Here is a 20,711-nt window from a genome sequence, read left to right on the forward strand (position 1 = left end):
GTGAGAGGCCCGCGCGCCGCGATAGTGAGAGGCCCGCGCACCGCAATGAAGAGTGGCCCCCGCTTGCTGCAACTAGAGAAAGCCCTCGCACAGAAACAAAGACCCAACACAGCCAAAAATAAATAAATCAATTAAAAAAAAAAAAGTATATTAGAAGATAATAAATACAATAGAAAAAAAACAGAGGAGGACAAAGGGGATAAGAGAGTGACTGTGATTTGTTTCCTCAGTTTTGAAATGGGGATAGTAACAGTACTTCCCTCATAGAGTGAGTGTATAAGTGAATTAATACAGATGGAGCATGTGGAAGAGTGTGCGCCACATAGTGTTGAAGAAGTCTTAGCTGCTATCCCTTCAATTCACAGGCGCAGAAACTGATATCTGGAGAAGCTAAGGAATCTGCCCAAAGTTACCAAACTGCTACAATCACCCCTCAAAGGACTTCAAATTAGGGCTAGAAGACAAGGAGTAAGACAACAATCAATTAAAGCAAATAGTAAATCAAACTAAAACTCTTTTGAAAACTATAATTTACTTCTGGATACAGCTGTGTTTTACAATAACAACGTAAATCTTCTCATTTTTTAACTGTAAGACCATATGAACAAGTAAAAACAAAAAAGCAAAACAGTACGTTTTTAGTCAGCATAATAGTTACAAAATTAATATGGGGAAATGATACAGTCACGGCTATGGCTGACAGCCTTGAAGAAAGCAAGCTCCACGACTCAGATAAGACAGAGAGCCAGAGAACTCACGTGCCTGGGCCTGACTGATGTGATGTCAGAACTGGCTCCTGCGGCAGCTCCCAGCAGCTTCTCCCAATTCCCAGAGCCTTTGGTGTTACTACCTTACCAGTGTTTTAAAAGTATGTATTTGTGTGATGTTTTTGAATCAGTAATACATTTAAGTTTTTTTAAAAGACTCTTTTTTGAACTCTACCTGCTATGTGCTCACCTCTTCTGCAAAAGGTAATCATTCTTTTATGCATATAAAAGCAAATATAAATATATATTCTTTTTCTCCACTTTTGAAATACATTTATTGAGGTATAATCGACATACAATAAACTGGGCATAAAGCATACAATTTGATTAGTTTGGGCACATGTATATATCTATTATGAGCTGAACTGTGGTCCCCTCAAATTCATATGCTGAAGCACTAACCCTGTTCCCCAGAATGGGACTGTACTTGGAGACAGGGCCTTTAAAGAGGTGACTGAGTTAAAATGAGGCCACAGAGTGGGCCCTAATCCAATACTATTGGTGTCCTCATAAAAAGAGGATATTAGGACACATAATTAGGCAATTAGGACACAGAAGAAAGACAATGTGATGCTACAGGGAGAAGATGGCCATCTACAAGCCAAGAAGAAAGGCCTCAGAAGAAACCAATCTTTTTGACACCTTGACCTCAGACTTCTAGCCTCCAGAACTGTGAAAAAAGAAATTTCCATTGTTTCAGCCACTCAGTCTGTGGTATTTTGTTACAGTAGCCCTAGCAAACTAATACAACACCCGTGACCCCTCCTCCCTTTTAAATGCAAATATCAGCATATTCGGCACACTGTTCTGCAACTTGATTTTTTTTACTTTATTTTATTGATAATACATTGTGATCTGCCTGTTTTTTTAAAATTCCATGATTTATTTAATAGTCCTTTTTTGATAGACATGTGAAATGTTGTTACAAGGAAAAAGTTACAAACATGACAGAATTCGCCTGGTGGGGTCAAACAAAATCCCACCAGGATTTCTTTCTTTTCTTCTTTCACTCTTTATTTCAGCAATCTTTTACAAACCAATTTAGATATGAGGGATATGGCAGTGAACTAGATGGTCTGAGTTCTTGAGCTCAGAATGTTTATTTTCTAGGAGCAATCTCTGACTTGCTAGGGGTTTACTTAACAGTGATTTATGATTAAAATATATTTATAATTGTTTTGAATTCTAGGACTCCTTCGTATATGAACTTCACTGAACAGTTCATATTTACTTATATACAAATCCCTTCTTCAATTTTGAGCTAGAAAAATTTCCCACCAATTATGCATTTTCATACACACTTTCTCCATTGTTTTTGGAATAGGCAGTAAGATACTTTTCAAGTAAAATACCTCCTAAAATGCCTGCCTGTGTTGGGGACTATAAAATGGAAATTATACTATTAAAGGAAATAAATACTTTACCAGTGAGCTGGAGCAAATTTCATAGAACAGAAAGTGAAACTCTTACTCTTACCCTCTATCTACTTTGGCTTTGGTCGTTTAGTTAAATATGCTTAACTACCTAGCTCATTTCCACACCTAAAATGATAGGAAGTTTATTTCTTTTCAGAATAACAACCTTCAATTAAATGTACTCACTAAGACATTCTCTTGGTCTTACTAAAGTCCGTCTTGGTGATCTGACCAGTAGCATCTGTTTCAACAGAAAATCTGTTTAGAAATGCAAATCGAAGCCTTTTGCCCAGCCCCACTGGATCAGAATCTCCATTTTAACAAGATCCCTAGGTGATTTGAGTGTAAAGTTTGAGAAACACTGATGTAGAAAGAATAGCAGGAAAACAAAACAAAAACCTGATAGAACAATAAAAGGCATTCATTTCACCAAGGAGAGAGTAATGGGCACCTGTGGGGAGCAGTGAAAATGAAGATGAAAAGGTAACCTAGCAACCAGATTTAGCCTTAGGGTGCTATATGGAGTGGGGAGCCAATGAGATTCAGTGTGTGATAAATATATTAAATATATTGTAAGTCTAACAGTAATAAGTGAGCAATACAAAATATACTGAAATTAAAAGCAAGTGGCAAATAGAAATCTATGCCAATGAAAAGTATTTGAGGGCAGTGGGCAAGAGATAGAAATAGAGGTATAAAGGGAGGCAGAGGGACGAGGTAGAATGGGGAAGAATGATAAAAGCTTAACGGGAAGGGAGGGGACGGCAGAGATGAGATATTTCTGAGGTAGATTAAACAGGACTTTATGAAAAAAAAAAACAAGACAAAACAAGAAACATACAAAAACCCCCAGGACTTGATGCACAGCCTCCTGGATGTGAAAGTGTGAAGATGATGAAGGTTTCCAGCTGGGTTTATTCAGCGGCTGGTCAAGTAACGAAGATAAGGAATATACAAGGTGACCAGCATGTTTGATTGTTGTTTGCTTTCAAGGTGGAAGGAGAATCAAGTTTGATTTCAGAATAGTGGGTGGAGGTGTCTGGTGTACAAGACAAAATACGGTGTGAGGTTCTGGCAAAGACAGCTGGGGAGGCATTTGGGGGTCAGTGGATAGGTGGAAGCTGAGGCCAAGACACCAAAGACAGCAAGTTGGGTCATGATTCCCAAATTGGGCGGCGCAGGGAGGGGTAGGTGGTAGCCGGAGACTGACGTGGTCCCTCTCCCCACTGAATTTACAATCTTGCAAGGTGGACGGACTCCCTCCCCCCACCAAGCCTTAGCTCTGGTGAGGAGCCGAGTCGTGAGATAACAGATTTTGCCTAGAAGAGGTTCCCCGCCCCCAAACAGTCCTTAAGCCCCTGTAGGGATCAAGCTGAACGGGGCTCAGCCCCCCACCTGCCGAGTCCCCACCCTCCCTTTCCGCGCCGCCATGACAACGGCTGCCATCAGTCCTGTGCGACTGCGCAGAGGATGCTGCAGCGCTGGGGTCTCTGGGATTGGCTCACCGTGCCTTCCATCCCAACAAGCTTCTTTGCCTTAATTTTACTTCTGACTTTAATCATTTGGAGCAATGATTTGATTTACGAGACACTGGACTGTCACGTAAGGGCCAACTGACGTGACTTGTATTGTACAATAACATTAACTGCCGTATGTGGGATGGCTGGCGGGTTACAAGGCTGAGAGATCAGTTAAGTACTGTAATCACCCAGACCTGATGTAACACTGTGCCAATTCATACAAGGGATGATAAGGGAGTGGCAGGTGACAAACTTGAGAAAACTGGAGGATAGGTTAGTTGTTAAGGGGAGAGAGGAGCTGAAGATGACAGATTTCCCTAGCTTGGGCAAGATCTGTGGTTCGAAAAGTTACAACAGAGTTATGGAATATGGGAAATTAATGAGTTGTTATAGGTATGTCAAGTTTCATGTGATGCCAGGGCTCTGGGGCATGGAAAGCTTAGAAGACAGATAGAAACAGATCTCTGTAAGTCAGGGAAAAGGGAAACCAAGAATTAAGGAATTAGGAGTCATTAGCGAACAGGTGACAGTTAAAACCAGAGGGTGGTAGAGAGCTGACAACAGCAGGAGAAGAAAGGAGGGTCAATGCAGAACGCTATAGAGTAGTGACATTTAACGAGAAAGGTGAAGGGAAACCAGCAGTGGAAACGGAGATAGAGCAGTTAGAGGTAGAAGAATCAGAATCAGCAGCAAAATAAACACTGTAACAGAACACAATGTATTAGAGATTCTTTAATACGAGCAGTATGAACCTCTTATTAATAATAGTTCTGGCAATCCTTTTGCCCTCTAAATGTGAATAAACTATTTTGTATCAGCTCCAGAAACTGCAGGATTCACTGTGTCTTACACCAAAATATTTTAAATCAGAGGACCAGAAAACTAAAGCTGGAAAGTACTTTAGAGATCTTCTAGTCTAATCCCTTCTGGATGTGAAAAAACTGAGACAAGCTCTATATCTATATAAAAGCATGAAATCCCATACATTCTGAGGTCCATAGGCATTTTATTCTAATCATTATAGACAATGGTGACAGGACTTTGGGTCCTATTTCATCCATTCAGACTTTTCAACTCTTAAAGTTAAGACTTATAACATTTTCATATTATAAATTCAGCCAAGATGACTATCAAGTCTTTTAATGAATATAATATCTGAAAATATAGTTTGGATAACCATTATTATGTCAGCCCTCAAATCCAATTTGATAGTGTAAAACCAAAAGAAAATACCGCACAGAGGTTATAAGATAGATACCTCTACATGGCTGTAGTTTTTAAAAGCTTACCCTTATATCTCTGAATACTCTTCAATTAAATAGAAATACTGCACAAAGTACAGTAACTTGTCAGCATAAGTTAATGCATTTGTGGTCTCCAATATGTTAAAAAATTTGGTATATTTTTAATGTGCATTGTTTTCTGTTACTGGTGTTTGTGTGTCTGAGTAAAATTTTAATAAAAATCTTGGTGAAACGGCATAAGTACTACTGTAGGTATAGAACAGACACAGATTTTCTTGGAACAAAATATGAAAACCTTGAAGATAAAAGTAAAAATAAACATCTAATGAGTACTTAATGTATTTAAATATAAGTTTGTGAAGAAGGGAAAAACATTGAAATTTTTTTTCCTGGTTTAATACGAAGAGTCCTATTTGACTCCTTGATTATTTCTTTTTTTTAAATTTAATTTTTATTTTACATTGGAATATAGTTGATTTACAACGTTGTGTTAGTTTCAGGTACACAGCAAAGTGACTGAATCCCTGATTATTTTTTAACATCAAGGATTTATATAAGACATTAAACCAATATATAAAAAACACCATTGATCCCTGCCTTTCTACTAGGCCAGGGTTTCTTAACCTTGGCACTACTGAGATGTGGGGCCAGATAATTCTTTGCTGGTGGCGGTAGGGGTGCTGTCCTGTGTGCTGTACGTTGGTCAGCAGCATCTCTGGCCTCTACCCACTAGATGCCAGGAGTATCCCTCCTCCAAAGTTGTGACAACCAAATGTCTCCAGACATTGCCAAACTTGCCCTGAGGAGCAAAACTGCCACAGTTGAAAACAACTGTACTAGACCATTCTCATCAGCATATATGCATATTCGAGTATTTCAGTTAAAAAAAATAAACTACAGGTCTTCCTTGATTTACGATGGAGTTACAACCCGATAAACCCAGCATAAGTTGAAAATATCTTAAGTCAAAAAATGCCTTTAATATACCTAACCTACCGAACATTAGCCTAGCCTACCTTAAACATGCTCAGAACACTTACATTAGCCTACAACTGGGCAAAGTCATCTATCACAAAGCCTATTTTACAACAAAGTACTGCATACTTCATGGAATTTACTGAATCAGTATGGGTACAGCATGGTTGTAAGTGTACTGGCTGTTTAACCTCATGATCTGAGGTACTGACTGACTGGAGCTGTGGCTTGTTGCCCATTCCCAACATCAAGAGAGAGTATCAAAAGGCATATTGCTAGCCTGGGAAAAGATTAAAATTCTAAATTTGAAGTACAGTTTCTACTGAATGTGTATTGCTTTCGTACCATCATGAAGTCAAAAATTCTAAGTTGAAGCACTGTAAATCGGGGACCATCTGTATGCCCTCGATCCTACATTGTCTTCCAGCTAAAACCTCAATTGTTTGACTATTTTCATAGCTAAAATTCTAGAAAGAGTTGTTTACACTCATGGGTTCCACTACCTCCAATGAACTCTTCAAGATACTGCAGTCTGGTTCTATATCTATCAGTGCTCAAGACACCAGTGATCTCTGTCTTGTCCACTACAATGGACATTTCTCTTTCCTTTTCCAATCGACTTTCAGTAGCATTTGCCTTAGGTGACCACTCTCTCCTCTCCTTGCTGGTTTATGAATGTTGTACTCTATTTCCCCCACTATAATCTGTCTGCTCCTACATCACACTCTTTCTTCTCTATCCTTAATGTTAGAGTGTGTCAGAGCTTGGTCTGGGCCTTCTGCCTATCTGTATTCTCCCTCTATGTGATCTCATGTAAGCCCAAGGCTTTAAATACCCGTCTATGAGCTGATGAATCCCAAATTTATATCCTGAACCTACACCTGTTCTCTTGGACTTCAGGCTCATTTATATAAATTTCCTAATTGAGAGCTCCAGTTAGATAATTCACAGTCATTTCAAAATTAATATGTTGAAAAATGAGTTCTTAATAGTTATATTAAGAACCACCCTGCACAAACTTTTCCTCTCTATTTCTCCTCATGGCTGTAAATGGTCCCACCATTTACCCATTTGCTCAATTCAGAAAAAAGAAAAATCAGCAACCTGAAGTCATTTTTGATTAACTCCCTTTTCATCTGCTGCTTCTAAAACATCACCAAGTCTTGTGTTTTCCATCTGCACAACGTATCTTAAATATGTCTACCTCTCTCCATTTCCAGTACTACTGCCTCAGACCAAGACACCGCAATGTCTCACTTGCGACACTCAATTGCCTGGTCTCCCTCTTTCTCTCTATCCTTCCCCACATCCAATCCATTCCCCACCCAGCAGCCAAAAAGGTCTCTATGTCATTCATACATCTCAACTGAATAGCTTCAGGTTGCTTTTGGAATAAAAATCAAAACCATTTCCACAGTGTATGAGGCTGCCTGCCTCCCTAATTTCACCCCTTCTCTGCCCATGACTGTGTGCCAGAATCACAGGTCCCTTCTCTGTCACAGGAACGAGCCCAAACTACCCTCACACGGAGCCTTTGCATTTGTTTGTCCCATTGCCAGGGACACACTTCCTCTGCTCCTCTCATTACTCATCCCCCAGGTCCCGCCTGGCAAGTCACCTCACCTAACCTTTTCAGACAGGCGTCCCCTGGCCAGGCACTCTAAGGTGGCCTCCCAGTTTACCCTACCTCACCACGCAGTCATTTCCATCTCAACAGGTAACGTGACCTGTAATCATATCCCAGGCATTTACCAACTTGCTTATGTGCTTCTTTATGCATCCCAATGAGGGAAAAGAACACCTGGTATCTTTTTTATTCCCCTTGTTGCATCTAACACAGAGCTTTGTACATGGCTGTCAGCCAACAGGTATTTATTGAGTAAGTGAATGAACAAATCTTAAATAGGAGAGTAAAGATACAAAATGTTAACTTACCAAGTGTCCGGAAAGGCCTCTGACTTGGTAAATGGGAGAAGAAACCAGGCTTCAATGCATTTGTAATCACAATGTCAAAAAGATATTCAAAATCATTCCTAAAAAGCAATGATATTTTTCATAAATTTAAGGAATTAGAAAAGGTCCATATAAAACAGAACTTAATCTTTGCCTATTTGACCACAGCATCATTTCTGGTCTTTTGATTAACTTTTCTACGCTTTCTATACATTCTAAGGTGAACCTTAACACTGGAAATAGAAGGTAGTCAAGCACTAATCATCCTGACACCACCCTGAAGTATCAATACAAACATAAGGGGGGAAAAAAGCACATTAACTCATTAACTCTAGGTGCTAAGCTGGTTTTCTCACTATGGCAATAATTATAGTGTGTAAATTCAACAGTTTCTAACACCTAAAATATTCACGAGCTATGTTTTCAAATTTGGGGCCTGAAATTTTTCTGGATTTATTAGCATCAAGAGTTATTAATAATTTTGTGTGTTACATGGGTCCTACAGAAAGCTAGCATTATAACAAATCAGGTGACATCTTTCAGAGAGTGTTCAAAATGTGAAGATACCTTATTTTGAAAATCAGGGTAGTAGTATAATATGGTAATTTTTAGGCAACAATAATAATTGTTTTTTAGTCTGTATTTAACACTATATTAAGGATTATTTGGGACAGCAAAGGAAAGATAGTCCTTGCTCCTGACAGACTCACTATTACATTGGGGAGATAATATTTACCCAACATTCCAGAATACTTTTACACAGCAAAACGACACTGCAGAGGAATTAAGACATGAAGAAAAAGTTTGGTAATCTATGCTAATGAAAAAGAAATTAAGACTCTCAAGTGTTTATTCGGAAGCATGGTCCCACTACCAGGACAGCAAATGTCTCTACAAAGGCACTTTCCAAAGCATCCAGGGCTGCAGCCTTAATTCACTTCAAGGATCCCAAACCTATACATTAATCAGAAAGCGGAAAACCACCGACAGACTGTAAGTACACCATAGACCAATCTGAATCCACATGTGCTGAGGAACATGGAAATCAGGAAGCTAAACAGGTTGGCAAGAGGTCAGTTTTGAGGCTAAAATTTGCTTCATACTCACGGCAATTCAGTACAGTATCTGCTAAAATTTGAGGAAACAGTAGGGGAGATCTAACAGGTCATTTTAGAATCTAGCTCTGACCATGGATATTCCCTGGCATTGCCCGTAAGAATGCCATAGATAAGTATTAACACTTGCTGAGGCTTACCAACTACTCTCATACTTGTACCTGTATTGCGCTATTTAAACTTCCCGCCACACCTATGAGATATTACTGTCCCATCTTTAAGATGGTGAAATTGAGGCTTAGAGAGGTCATAGAACCTACCCTAGGTCACGGGGTGAGTTGCAAGGCAGGGCTTGAGCCCACGGCTGTCTTATTTTTAAGTCTATGCATTTATGCTGCCTCGATGTTCATGGATGTCAATCCCACCCCTGGCCGTGTAAATGGGGAAGTGCCAGGCTCCACATGGAAATGGCTACAGAGGGACTGTATTCCAGGTAAGTGTCAGGGGCTATAATCTACAACTCAGCGTCCCTCAATAATCATCCAAAGCCGAGAAACCAAGTTCACGGAGGACGGCCCGAAGGACATGCGGTCCATCCACCTTTCAGAAAAGCTCAAGCCCAGACTATGAACGGGCTATGAGCATACTGGCCCGGTAATACCGCTCTGCTACAATGTACTTGGGGTGTGTTTCTGTCAGCAGATGTTAAGGGCTGTTATGAGAAACAACCACTTGTCACTCAGCATTGTTTAATATAATGATATGGTCATGGCTAACACTTTTAAAAAAAGCACTGGTGTAATTTGTTATCAGCATTTTATAAAATCATGAAAATGAAATGACTCATCACTTACCCCAGGATATATTCACAGAGGAGTCTACAGTAATCACTGTGAGAACTGGTAATTAACATAAGAATTTTCCCAGCATTTTTTAGCTGTCGAAGCCACTTTTTAACAGATTCCGGACAAGTGTGTAAATACCTGCCTGGATCTCTTTTTATTTCTGGAAAATATATTCCACAGTTTTCTGAAAAATAAAAATATCAAGGAGGTTTTTCTTTTTAAAATTTTTTGACTCAGTGCATTCTCAAACAAGTTCCTCTCTCTCAAAGCTACAGATAAAACTAAAAGGATAAAAACTAGGTTTGAATAATCCAGCAACGACGCCATTACTAATTGCTTTTTAAGAATACTTCTTGTTCTTAAAAACATGATGATTGAGAATGTCAGTTGAAAATATTTTTTGGTTATTTGACAAGGACTGATAAAGTGTTAAAACAGATAACACGATAAACACAATACATCAGTATTTTCAAATCAAAGAAAACCTTACTGCATTTGAAATGTCAATTAATAAATATTCTTTCAATCATTCAACAAATATTTGCTGAATACGGATAACAAACAAATACATATTCAGATAATGCACCAGGAACACGTCTTTGGCATGAAGCAGTGGAGAAGGGAGCTGGGTTCCTGACTCAGTGTTGTTTCAGATGAAACTGAGACTAGATGCCCTGGTCTATTACAGCCCCTGGGAGGTGCTGTGATGTTAAATGGAAAAACAAGTCATAAAAGGCAGGAAGGGGACTTCCTTGGTGGCACAGCGGTTAAGAATCCACCTGCCAAAGCAGGGGACACGGGTTGGAGCCCTGGTCCAGGAAGATCCCATATGCCGTGGAGCAACTAAGCCCGTGCGCCACAACTACTGAACCTGCACTCTAGAGCCCCCGTGACGCAACTACCGAGCCTGCATGCTGCAACTACTGAAGCTCGCGCGCCTAGAGCCTGTGCTCCACAACAAGAGAAGACACCGCAATGAGAAGCCCGAGCACCGCAACGAAGAGTAGCCCCTGCTCACTGCAACTAGAGAAAGCCCGCACAAAGCAATGAAGACCCAGCACAGCAAAAAAATAAATAAAAATTATTAAAAAATCATTAAAAAAAAAAAAAAAAGAAAAGGCAGGAAGGCAGTGCAGGTGACAGTGAAAGCCGAAGAACCTGAGTCACTGAGCTGGGATTGCCAGCTCTGTCCCTTTGGGTCTCTAGCAGAGTCCAGGGGGTCAGCCTGAGCCCCGAAGCAGCTGGTACCAACATTTCCAGAAGTCCTGGTCAGATGCACCCACTATGTTTGATATGATGCCTTAAAAGTTATGAGTACTTAGGCACATAATTGCAGATTTGGTTGAAACACTACTAGATTCATAAAGCACTTTAGAGATACTGTTCTTTGGGCATGATAGCAATAGTAAGCAAATAAAGAGAACCTGAGTTCCTACTTTCCTTAACTGCTAGGAAAAAGACACATGCGTAAACAAAACAAGAAGTGAATGAGCTTGTAGTGAATTATAAACTCTGCAATAGATACAGGCTATAACTGTAATTCTGTACAATGTCATGCACTTGAAATAAATGAAATGAAAGTTATATATCAAGAATGTCAGGACAGGACAGAAGAGTTTCTTAAGAAAAAAAAAAAAAGAAACAAAAGCAGAAATGGTAGCAAATACTGTTGTCTGACTGCCCAAATCCACTCCCCTTCTTCTTTGCTAAAGAGTATTCTGATTTTGTTTGAGGTTTCATCCTCCTCTGAGGGGCTAGGTGCTCAGGGAGGGTGGGTGTCTACCAGTCTAACCTAACAGGATAATTCCTTCCCATGTCCTGGTCATGTAAAACAACCCAATTTAATGAGCTTAAACATTAAGGATATCTATTATTTGCAGCCTACAGCATCTCTGTTCAGAAAATAATACATTGTAAGAATTAATCATAACCAGATTAAAAAAATTACTTAACAAAATAAAGAATATGTTACAAAATGAGAATAATATTCAGACATCAAGAACAAAACAGCAAGAACACCAAGAACAAAAACAAAGTTTGTGCTCTTCTTGTATTTTGCCCTAAAGAGAACACATGTGTGAATCTCTAGGATCTCTTAATATCCCAGAAGCTATGTAATAGCCCTTTAAAAAATTAAAATATACCTTGTTTTTCAGGGAACAGGAGGTACTAGTAGTAGAGGACTAATTTAAGGAAGACAAAAGAATAAAATTAAATAACTAAAAATAGAATAGTTTGATGAGTGAGTGGCTATCAAAGCAATGGCAGAAGCTGTGTCTTTCCCAGAATTTATCTAAAGGAATCATATGTAAGATCATTTCACCCAGAAAAACAAAGCTTTTGTAGCAACAGTAATATTTTGGGCTGGATAACAAAAGATTTGTAGTATGTAATGCTGAGAACATTTATATACTTAAGCATCTGTATTCAAAAACAATTGCTGAGAAAAGGCTATTTTTTCCTTAGCTGTATGTGCTTAGTGCCATCTAGTGATCAAAATATAAGTTACTGTTAAAAAGCTACTATTTCATTTCCAAATGAATAAAATAAAACATATACATTTAAATACTATATTTAAAAATTCTTGCCTAGATTAGTATTAGTTTCCCTTAATAAGCCTAATCTCAAAAAGTGCAAACATAATAGCCTAGTTGGAGAAAATTACTCTCTGAGGAAATAATGGGGATGTCCTTGTTTTGTTCACAAGCCAGAGTGAAATGAACGAACTAAAAAAGACAAGTCCTGTACAAATAGATACCCCATGGCAAGTTATGGGTCACTCTTGCTATAAAAGATCACTAACTGTTGTTGGGTAAAATATTTTCATTCCCATGTAACCTTAAATCATTAAAGAAATAGGAGGTATATTAATATAAATACACTCATATTTTCAAATTTTATTTTTATTGATATAACTGACATATAAACTTACATACTGTGTAAGTCTAAGGTGTACAACGTGTTGATTTGACACACACATATTGCAATATGATTACTACTATAGCATGAGCTAACACCTCTATTATGTCACATAATTATCATTTCTTCTTTTGTGGTGGGGACAAAAAGATCTGGTCTCTTAGCAATTTTGAAGTTTATAATTTAGTATTGTTGTCTCTAATACACGCTCATATTTTGTTGAAATAAATCAAGCTATTAAACCAAAGGAATTTATGTTAAACATACTACACTGGAATAATAACTGCCTATTAAATTATTCCCCTAAAGGTAGGGAGTCTGCCTTTTTGTTCAGCAGGGAGCAATCATTCAATGAATGAATACTTAAATTAGTTCAGGGACAGACACAGGAACATTTATGTTTATTTAAAATCAAAGTAATAATATGATTTGTAACATATTACCTAACTGTGACAAAAAACTGTATCATTCATGTCCTATCAAAGTCATGCTATCTAAAGTACTTTCTTTTTTTTTACCCCTATTCATAAAAATAATCGTGTTAATTATATTTTTATCCTGATAGAGTAACACTGAATAGACAAGACAAGGAATTGAGACCTAAGGTGGAAAGAAAGGAATGGTCTTGTTTGTTCCCAACTCACAAAGCAGACTGTGTTTTCACTTAACCTCAAAGGAATTCTATTTCACTGCCATTTTATGTAACTCATTTTCCTGGCCTTTCCATCCCTCTTCTCTCCTCAGATGCTGGTATTTTCTGTATCCAGATGGGATTAAAAGCATAATTTTTAAAAAGCTAGTTCTAAAAATAAAAGTTTCGTCCTTTTATATTAAAAATTGGGTTAATATAGAGTCATGGAAATAACAGCAAAGTGTTGCGACAGTCTGACAGGTACTGAAAATGGCCTGCATGTATCAAACATGATTAAGGACTGAGGGACCTCTAGTGGTAAAAAAAAAAAGTACAACTTGAATAATAAAAATACCTTTTTTAGTTTAATAGGTAATCGTGCCACATCACGATTTCTATCATCACGGCGTTAGTAAGCATTTTCCTCACTTAACTGTATCACTACAGTTTGTGTGATTTGTGGCTACAGTTCTCAACGCTGTTGTGCAGGGGGATTACAGATGCCAGGATGCTAATAACACCTCCACCATCAGCCTCCAAATAAGTAAGGTCTGTTGTTATTTCCATTGCAGAACATAATTTAGGAGAGACTGAAATATTTACAACCTTTATAGGTTAGAGAAGAGCACGCTAGTGAATAGCTAAAATGTTTAGCCATGAACTGTTCAAATGTACTTGCTGTAAGAGATGATATAATTAATTTTCTGAAATATACATATACTATATGATTTTTTTAGCCAAGAGATACTGAAATAGTTTTTGAAGGATGAAGGAGATAAACAATAGATTAAATATGTTCTAGATTTCATTTATTTATAGAAGGCAAAAGATGAAACTGAAATTTAATATTAAAACAAATTTCTTGTTTATGGTTCCTGTATGATTTGTTTCTATCTAATATATTTGTAAATTAAGAAATCTTGAATGTCTAGATTGGGTAAAGTGAGTATCTATGTGCTAAATATAATGCTTGGAAAAGGACAACAAATAAGAATTGAGAAATGAAGTATAAAATGTACTGAAAAACATAATTTATAAAATTTTACATTAATAGTATTTGACTTCTATCTCTGTATCTGTTACCTACCCCAAAGGTTCTGATTTAATTGGTCTGGGCTGGGGTGATGCCACTGATATTTTTTTAAAGCTCCCCAAGTAATCTCAATGTACAGTCAGGATTAAGAATTATGGCTCTAAGCTATAAGAACTAGAACTTTTGCTATTATTATCTGTATATCTTGCATGCATCATTGTATATCACTGGCTCTCAGAGAGCAGGGATTTCTTAATTTTACAGTATCTGATTACCTAACATACAGCTTTATACATAAGAGGCAACCAATACATATTAATTACTACTGATGTGCGATGTCACACATGGGCATGAACACTGAATGAAGAACGTTGCCTGATAAAGAGAAGACGTGTGTTGGAGATGAGATTGGAGAGAAGGGAAAGCATATGAAAGTTAAACATTCAAATGCAAGAGCACTGACAGCTAAGGGACACTGGCTTGGTCCACAAGACGTGACAGAGGAACTAGGGGGAGGAAGTAAGTTATGATGCCTGAATCCATGATTCCCAGACTGAGAGCAATATGAATCTGGTGTAGCACTTCTAACAAATATCAATTACTGTGCCCCCACTGCGAGATCTCTGGTGGGGCTCTGGGGCTCCAGAGATTCACACCTGGCCAATAAGACACTTGCAAACCTGTGAGACAGATGGCTTAGATTTTATAATCTTAGGATTGCCTGAGTCTACACCTCATGGTGAGGTCACAGGCAGATAACTCTTTAGTCACAATGAACACCCATTTCCACAGTGTTTCTCCTCCTTAACAGACCACAGTAAAGTATAAACATAACTTTTATATGCACTGGGAGACCAAGAAATTCGTGTGACTTGGTTTACTGTGATATTTGCTTTATTGCTGTGGTCTGGAACTGAACCCACAATATCTCCGAGGTATGCATGTATGCAATCTCCCCAAAACAGAATTTCTGTAGAGTAGTGGTTGTTAAAATACTCTGAGAGTTTCGGATTCAAGTAGATTAGGGGTGGGGCCTGAATATGTGCATTTCTAACAGTTTCCCAGGTTAGGTGATTAGTCCAAGGACCACACTTTGAGAAACATTGCTATAGAATACCCCTATAAAACCAGATAGCTTTCTGAAAACCGTTTTTTTTTTTTTTTTCCCTTAGAAAAACTTGATCCTCACTATTTTGGCTAGAAATGCAAAACCAGATTAAGCATGTTTAATGTTACCTGATGAAAATTCTCAAACCTATGTCTTATGTTAAAATGGATCTAAACCAACAAGGTTTTAAGTTTTAAAAAATTATTTTTACTTTATAAGGGAAGAATATATGTGAGGGTGAAGATGTAATGGAATGTTTTTCATAGTATTATTTTACATTCATTTTAATTTATCAGTCCTGAGAGCAGTAATTTTGTAGGTACAGCAGAAAAAGCCCAGGTTTTGGAGTTAAACTGACCTAAGTTTGAAATCTAGGTTTGCCACTAACTATATTGGTTATATGATTCTTGAGGAAGTCTAGAAACAGTTAATTTTTAGTAACGCTCACTGTAATTGGAGGGACATTTTCACCTTCTTCTGCATGTGATTTGTATACAGAACACATGTTCAATTTATTATACATATTACAGTATAGGAAAAATGTATGGGGAGCTCCCAAGATGGTCACAACACTATCTCCCATCGCACATGTGTCTGGAGTCAGTCTACTGCCTCACTCCTTTGAATCTGGGCAGGCCCTTTTATTGCTGTGACCAATAGAATGTGGTGCAAGTGACATTGTGTTAGTTCCACGTGTTACCCTTAACTGGCCTGGAAACTTCAATTTCCTGTCTCTAGGAAGCTGATCCCATGAAAAAGTGCAACCAATCTGAGACCACCATGCTGTGAGGAGCAATTCAGATGAACTTAGGTGCAGGTGCTCCAATTGCCAGCTCCAGCTGAGATGAGCGCTGAGCTGACAGCTTCAACTGCAAGACCCGTGAGTGAGCCCCTGTAGATATCAAGCCCAGTCAAGCCTTCAGGTGACCGTGCCCCCAATGACACCTGACTTCAACCACATGGGAGATGCCAAGTGAGAAGCACTCAGCGAGTCCAGAATATAAGTGACAATAAATTGTGGCTTGAAGCTACCAAGTTTTGTGGTGGTTTCTTATGGAGCAATAGATAACTGAAACAAGATGCTTTGGAATGGAGTCACAATTCCAGTTATTATCTCTATGCAATTCAAAATAAATTAAGAAAATGTTTGTAAATGCTTCCAGAAACACCTGAAATAAAAGTAAATAGGCTTTAAATTGTTGTTGTTCACCTCCGAAGAATAACTCCAAGGTTTCTACTGTACATACATTTACAGAACATAAACATATGTATAGCTTATGACAACATAAATCTTTTCAACAGTTACAGTTTAAAGAAAACCCAAATTAACAAGTTATTGAAGGTAAATTCTACACAGTACTTCCGACCTCTCACCTACTTCAAATGTGAGTTACTTAGAAATGGAGATAATAATAACCAGCTGCTGAAATACACAGTGATTACAGCGGAAGAAATGAATCTTTTGAGATGTTTATCTCCCATTAACTTCAACTCAAAACTTGAGATTTCTTCAAAAAATAAATTGGTCTTCAAAAAAACATGCATTTTAAACATAACACTTCATCACAAGAGTGTACTTTTTCCTTAATTACTTTAGTTGAAATGTCCTCAGTGTCTCCAGAAATATCTTTTCTTACTAATAAAGCCAAAGTATGCAGAACTAGGACTAACTTGGAAGAAATCAACTTCGGAACACACACAAAGATTATCGTCACAAAGGATTATTTATCCAATATCTGGTCTCACAGTGTAAAATATAAACAGGAAAGCCCTATTTAGCTATTAGGTCTGTGTCACATCTACACCTAGGACACAGAATTTAGTGAAGCAGTTATTTTAATGAGGCATTACTCTGTTTTTCACCACACTTTTCCACCCAAATCTGTATCATATCAGTATACAATTGACCCTCTATATGTTTTGGGTTTTTTTTTTTTTTTGGTAAAACACCACCTGGCCAGTTACCCCATGTTGACAATAAAAAAAAAAATACTGAAGTTTTAAATTACTGATATTTTAATTCCATTAATTGTTTTGGCAGAGGTTTTAATTTTGTAATATAAAATTTGAAATTATGGACTCGATAAAATAGAAAAGTGTTAATTTCTCTTTGACGTAATAGACATAGAAATTATAGAATCTATGTGTGTAATGCCCTGTAACATTGTTTGAGGAACGGTAATGCCCTAAAGCAGAATCCTTAACCTAAAGTACATACATGGGTCTCAGTGGGTGAATGGAAACTCAACACTGTTTACAACATTTTGCTTATCAATGTATTTGTGCATTTCTCGGGGGAGAAGAGCAGGTGCACACCTTCTAGTTTCCATCAGATTCCCAGGTCTGCGGTCACATGACTCCCAAGGGGTTAAGAACCATAGTTTTTGATTTTCCAGGTTAGGACGGGCCAATTAAAAACACATTCCACCCTGGCGGTCCAGTGGTTAGGACTCCAAGCTTCCACTGCTGGGGACCTGGGTTCCATCCCTGGTTGGGAACTAAGATCCCACAAGCCACATGGCATGGTCAAAAAAAAAAAAAAAAAAAAAAAAAAGAAAACCCAAACACCAAAACAGACAAAACAAAAACACATTGCAATATACCCCCTTTGTCACTGTCAAAAAAAAATCTTACAGATATGTTTTAGACAAAGGTGATTCTCTACAACAGGTGACATAGAATTTTTACACAAATAAATACAATTCCTGGACTACTCTGTGATTTTGTACACCTATACATCACCCTAAGTCCGATAAATTAACATTTATTTAGGATGGCTAATGAATGGTTGCTCTTGTCAATTTAATTTATAGGTTAATTGAAAACTACCAAATACAAAACTTAAAAACATATATAAAACATAAACACTCTTAACACTGAAACTATTTTGAAATAACATTATTTAAAGAGATTAAATTATTGCTTTTCTTAACAAATATGATACGTTCTTGCTATAGAAAATTCATTGTATTGGGTTTACTATTTCTGGATAATAAACCACCTCACACAGAGAGGCTTAAAACAGTATATTATCGCATCTCATAATTCTGAGGTTTGACTGAATTTAGCTGGGCAGTTCTCCCTTGGGGTGTGCCAGTCAGATGTCACAGTCTGGCACCTGGGGCTGGGATGGCTGGAACAGTGAGGGCTGGTAAAACATCTCTCCACTTTGCTAGCTTGGGCTTCCCCATGACATGATGGTTTCAAGGTAGCTTGATTTCTTAAACGGCAGTGAGTTTCCCTCCAAAGCAAGTGTTCCAAGACACTAAGGCAAAAGTTGCAAGGATTCTTACGACCTTGTCTTAGAAGTCTATAGAGTCACTTCTGCTGCATTTTACTGATTATATGGGGCCATTTCATTTTCAAGGAAAAGAAAACAGAAGGGTATAAATTCTGGGAGGCACACTTCATTAAGAACTATTATCTTTTCAGACTAGCTACCCAACACACTAATACTTTGGTGTGATTCTTGCCAGTATGTTTTCTATTCATATATAACTATATGGGAATTTTAAGTATACCACATACAGATTTTTACCTGTGCATTTTGTTCAGTGTCATATTTGAGCAATTTCCTAAGCATTAACAGTAATTTTAAAACATTTTGATAAATTTGACTTAGTATTTTGGAAGGATTATTTATAATAATTATCTTTACTTATAGTAATAACTGACATACTTTGAGTGCTTATTTTTGCCAATAACAGAATTTGCCAACGCAACTATAAGACCTTTACAACTATTAATGTATTTAATCCTTCTAACAACCCTGCGAGGCGGGTCCTGCATTATTCCCATTTTGCAGTTGAGGAAACTGAGATACAAAGAGGCTGAGGAACTTGCCCAAAGTCGCAGAGAGAGAATGTAGCAGAGACAGGATTTGAACGCAGCCCGTCTGCTTTCAGAGCCTGTGTAATACCACCTCTCTATTGATACAGCATTTGGGTACTGTAGAACAACTTCAAGGATACCATAAATCCTTACTTTTTTTTTTTTTTTGCCGTATGGTGCATTACCAAATAGTATCATAGTTCAGGGACTTCAGGACTGATTGGAATTAGAATAAGTGAGAGTTTGAAATTTGGACAAATCAAATTAGATTTCTGCAGAGGAAAAAGTATCGATATGCACTCTGTCTACTTTTCTAGTCACAGCTTTAGAAATCATCCACTTCAATGCTGTCCTATTAAAGATGAATTTGTAGAGACCACAGATTTTGCACGAAACTATAAAGTTAGTAATAAACTTGGGAATGGAATAGAGTGCTCAAGAATCCTACCCCACTAAACCTTACATAACCTCATATGTAACCTTAGCAGTTACATGAGATATGTAACCTCATTGTTTACATGTCTAAATCTTTGTGTTTAAATCTAACTTATCTGGTGATCAGTGTCTGTTAAAGAAAAATAATGCATTCAGAAGAAGCAGAAGTCAAATGCTTTAAATGGTATCCCTATTTTGCTCTGTAATTATTGAATAATGTGCTTTTCCTCAGAATGTCTATAGAAGTTTTTTGTAGTGACTGAGCTGATGTTATATACGCTATTATCTGGGAACTGAGCTTTTATATTTAGACAGGCAAAAAACCCAGAATAAGTGTCTCACATTAAGGTGTAAATATTATCTTCCTTCCTGGAATGCACTGTCCTCTCTTTGCTGCTTAGAAATGTTTGCGGCTCGTCTGTGGAGACCTCTCCAACCCCCTTGCCCAGTCACACCACCTCTGGACATCATTCATCACACTACATGATAATAAACACTCGTAATAAGTGTGTTTATGTATTTTTCTCTCTCCTGAGACTGAGATCTTTTAGGAAAAGAACTGTCTTTACGTTCGTATTTACATTCTTGATGTCAGGCAAACGGCAGAGGATTAATAATTGCAGAAGTAAGTGTGAGGGGAGAGCTACCAAACAAGATTTTACCAGGTGATTCCCTGGTGGCGCAGTGGTTGAGAATCTGCCTGCCGATGCAGGGGACACGGGTTCGAGCCCTGGTCTGGGAAGATCCCACATGCCGCGGAGCAACTAGGCCCGTGAGCCACAACTGCTGAGCCTGCACGTCTGGAGCCTGTGCTCCGCAGCAAGAGAGGCCACGACAGTGAGAGGCCTGTGCACCGCGATGAAGAGTGGCCCCCGCTTGCCGCAACTGGAGAAAGCCCTCGCACAGAAACGAAGACCCAACACAGCCAAAAATAAAAATAAATAAATAATTTAAAATGAATATAAAAAAAATTAAAACCA

The 20,711-nt window shown here is 38.0% G+C and overlaps 1 protein-coding gene across 5 annotated transcripts in view; it reads right to left on the bottom strand.

The window, feature by feature from the left end:
* The window catches only part of NT5DC1 (5'-nucleotidase domain containing 1), a 125,708-nt gene that overhangs the window by 14,363 nt on the left and 90,634 nt on the right, over positions 1 to 20,711 (bottom strand). For all 5 annotated transcript variants that reach the window (XR_014248212.1, XM_082404831.1, XM_082404829.1 and 2 more), the window contains exons 7-8: positions 9,784 to 9,958; positions 7,857 to 7,954 (exon numbers count right to left, since the gene is read on the bottom strand). Coding sequence is in view for 4 of the 5 variants with exons in the window: in XM_082404831.1 (XP_082260957.1) it covers positions 7,857 to 7,954; positions 9,784 to 9,958 (273 nt within the window). In the remaining variant the exon portion in view is untranslated. The remainder of the gene's footprint in view (positions 1 to 7,856; positions 7,955 to 9,783; positions 9,959 to 20,711) is intronic.

This window comes from Balaenoptera borealis, assembly GCF_965194805.1.
Source record: "Balaenoptera borealis genome assembly, chromosome: 9".
In the NCBI taxonomy this organism is placed as follows: domain Eukaryota; kingdom Metazoa; phylum Chordata; class Mammalia; order Artiodactyla; family Balaenopteridae; genus Balaenoptera; species Balaenoptera borealis.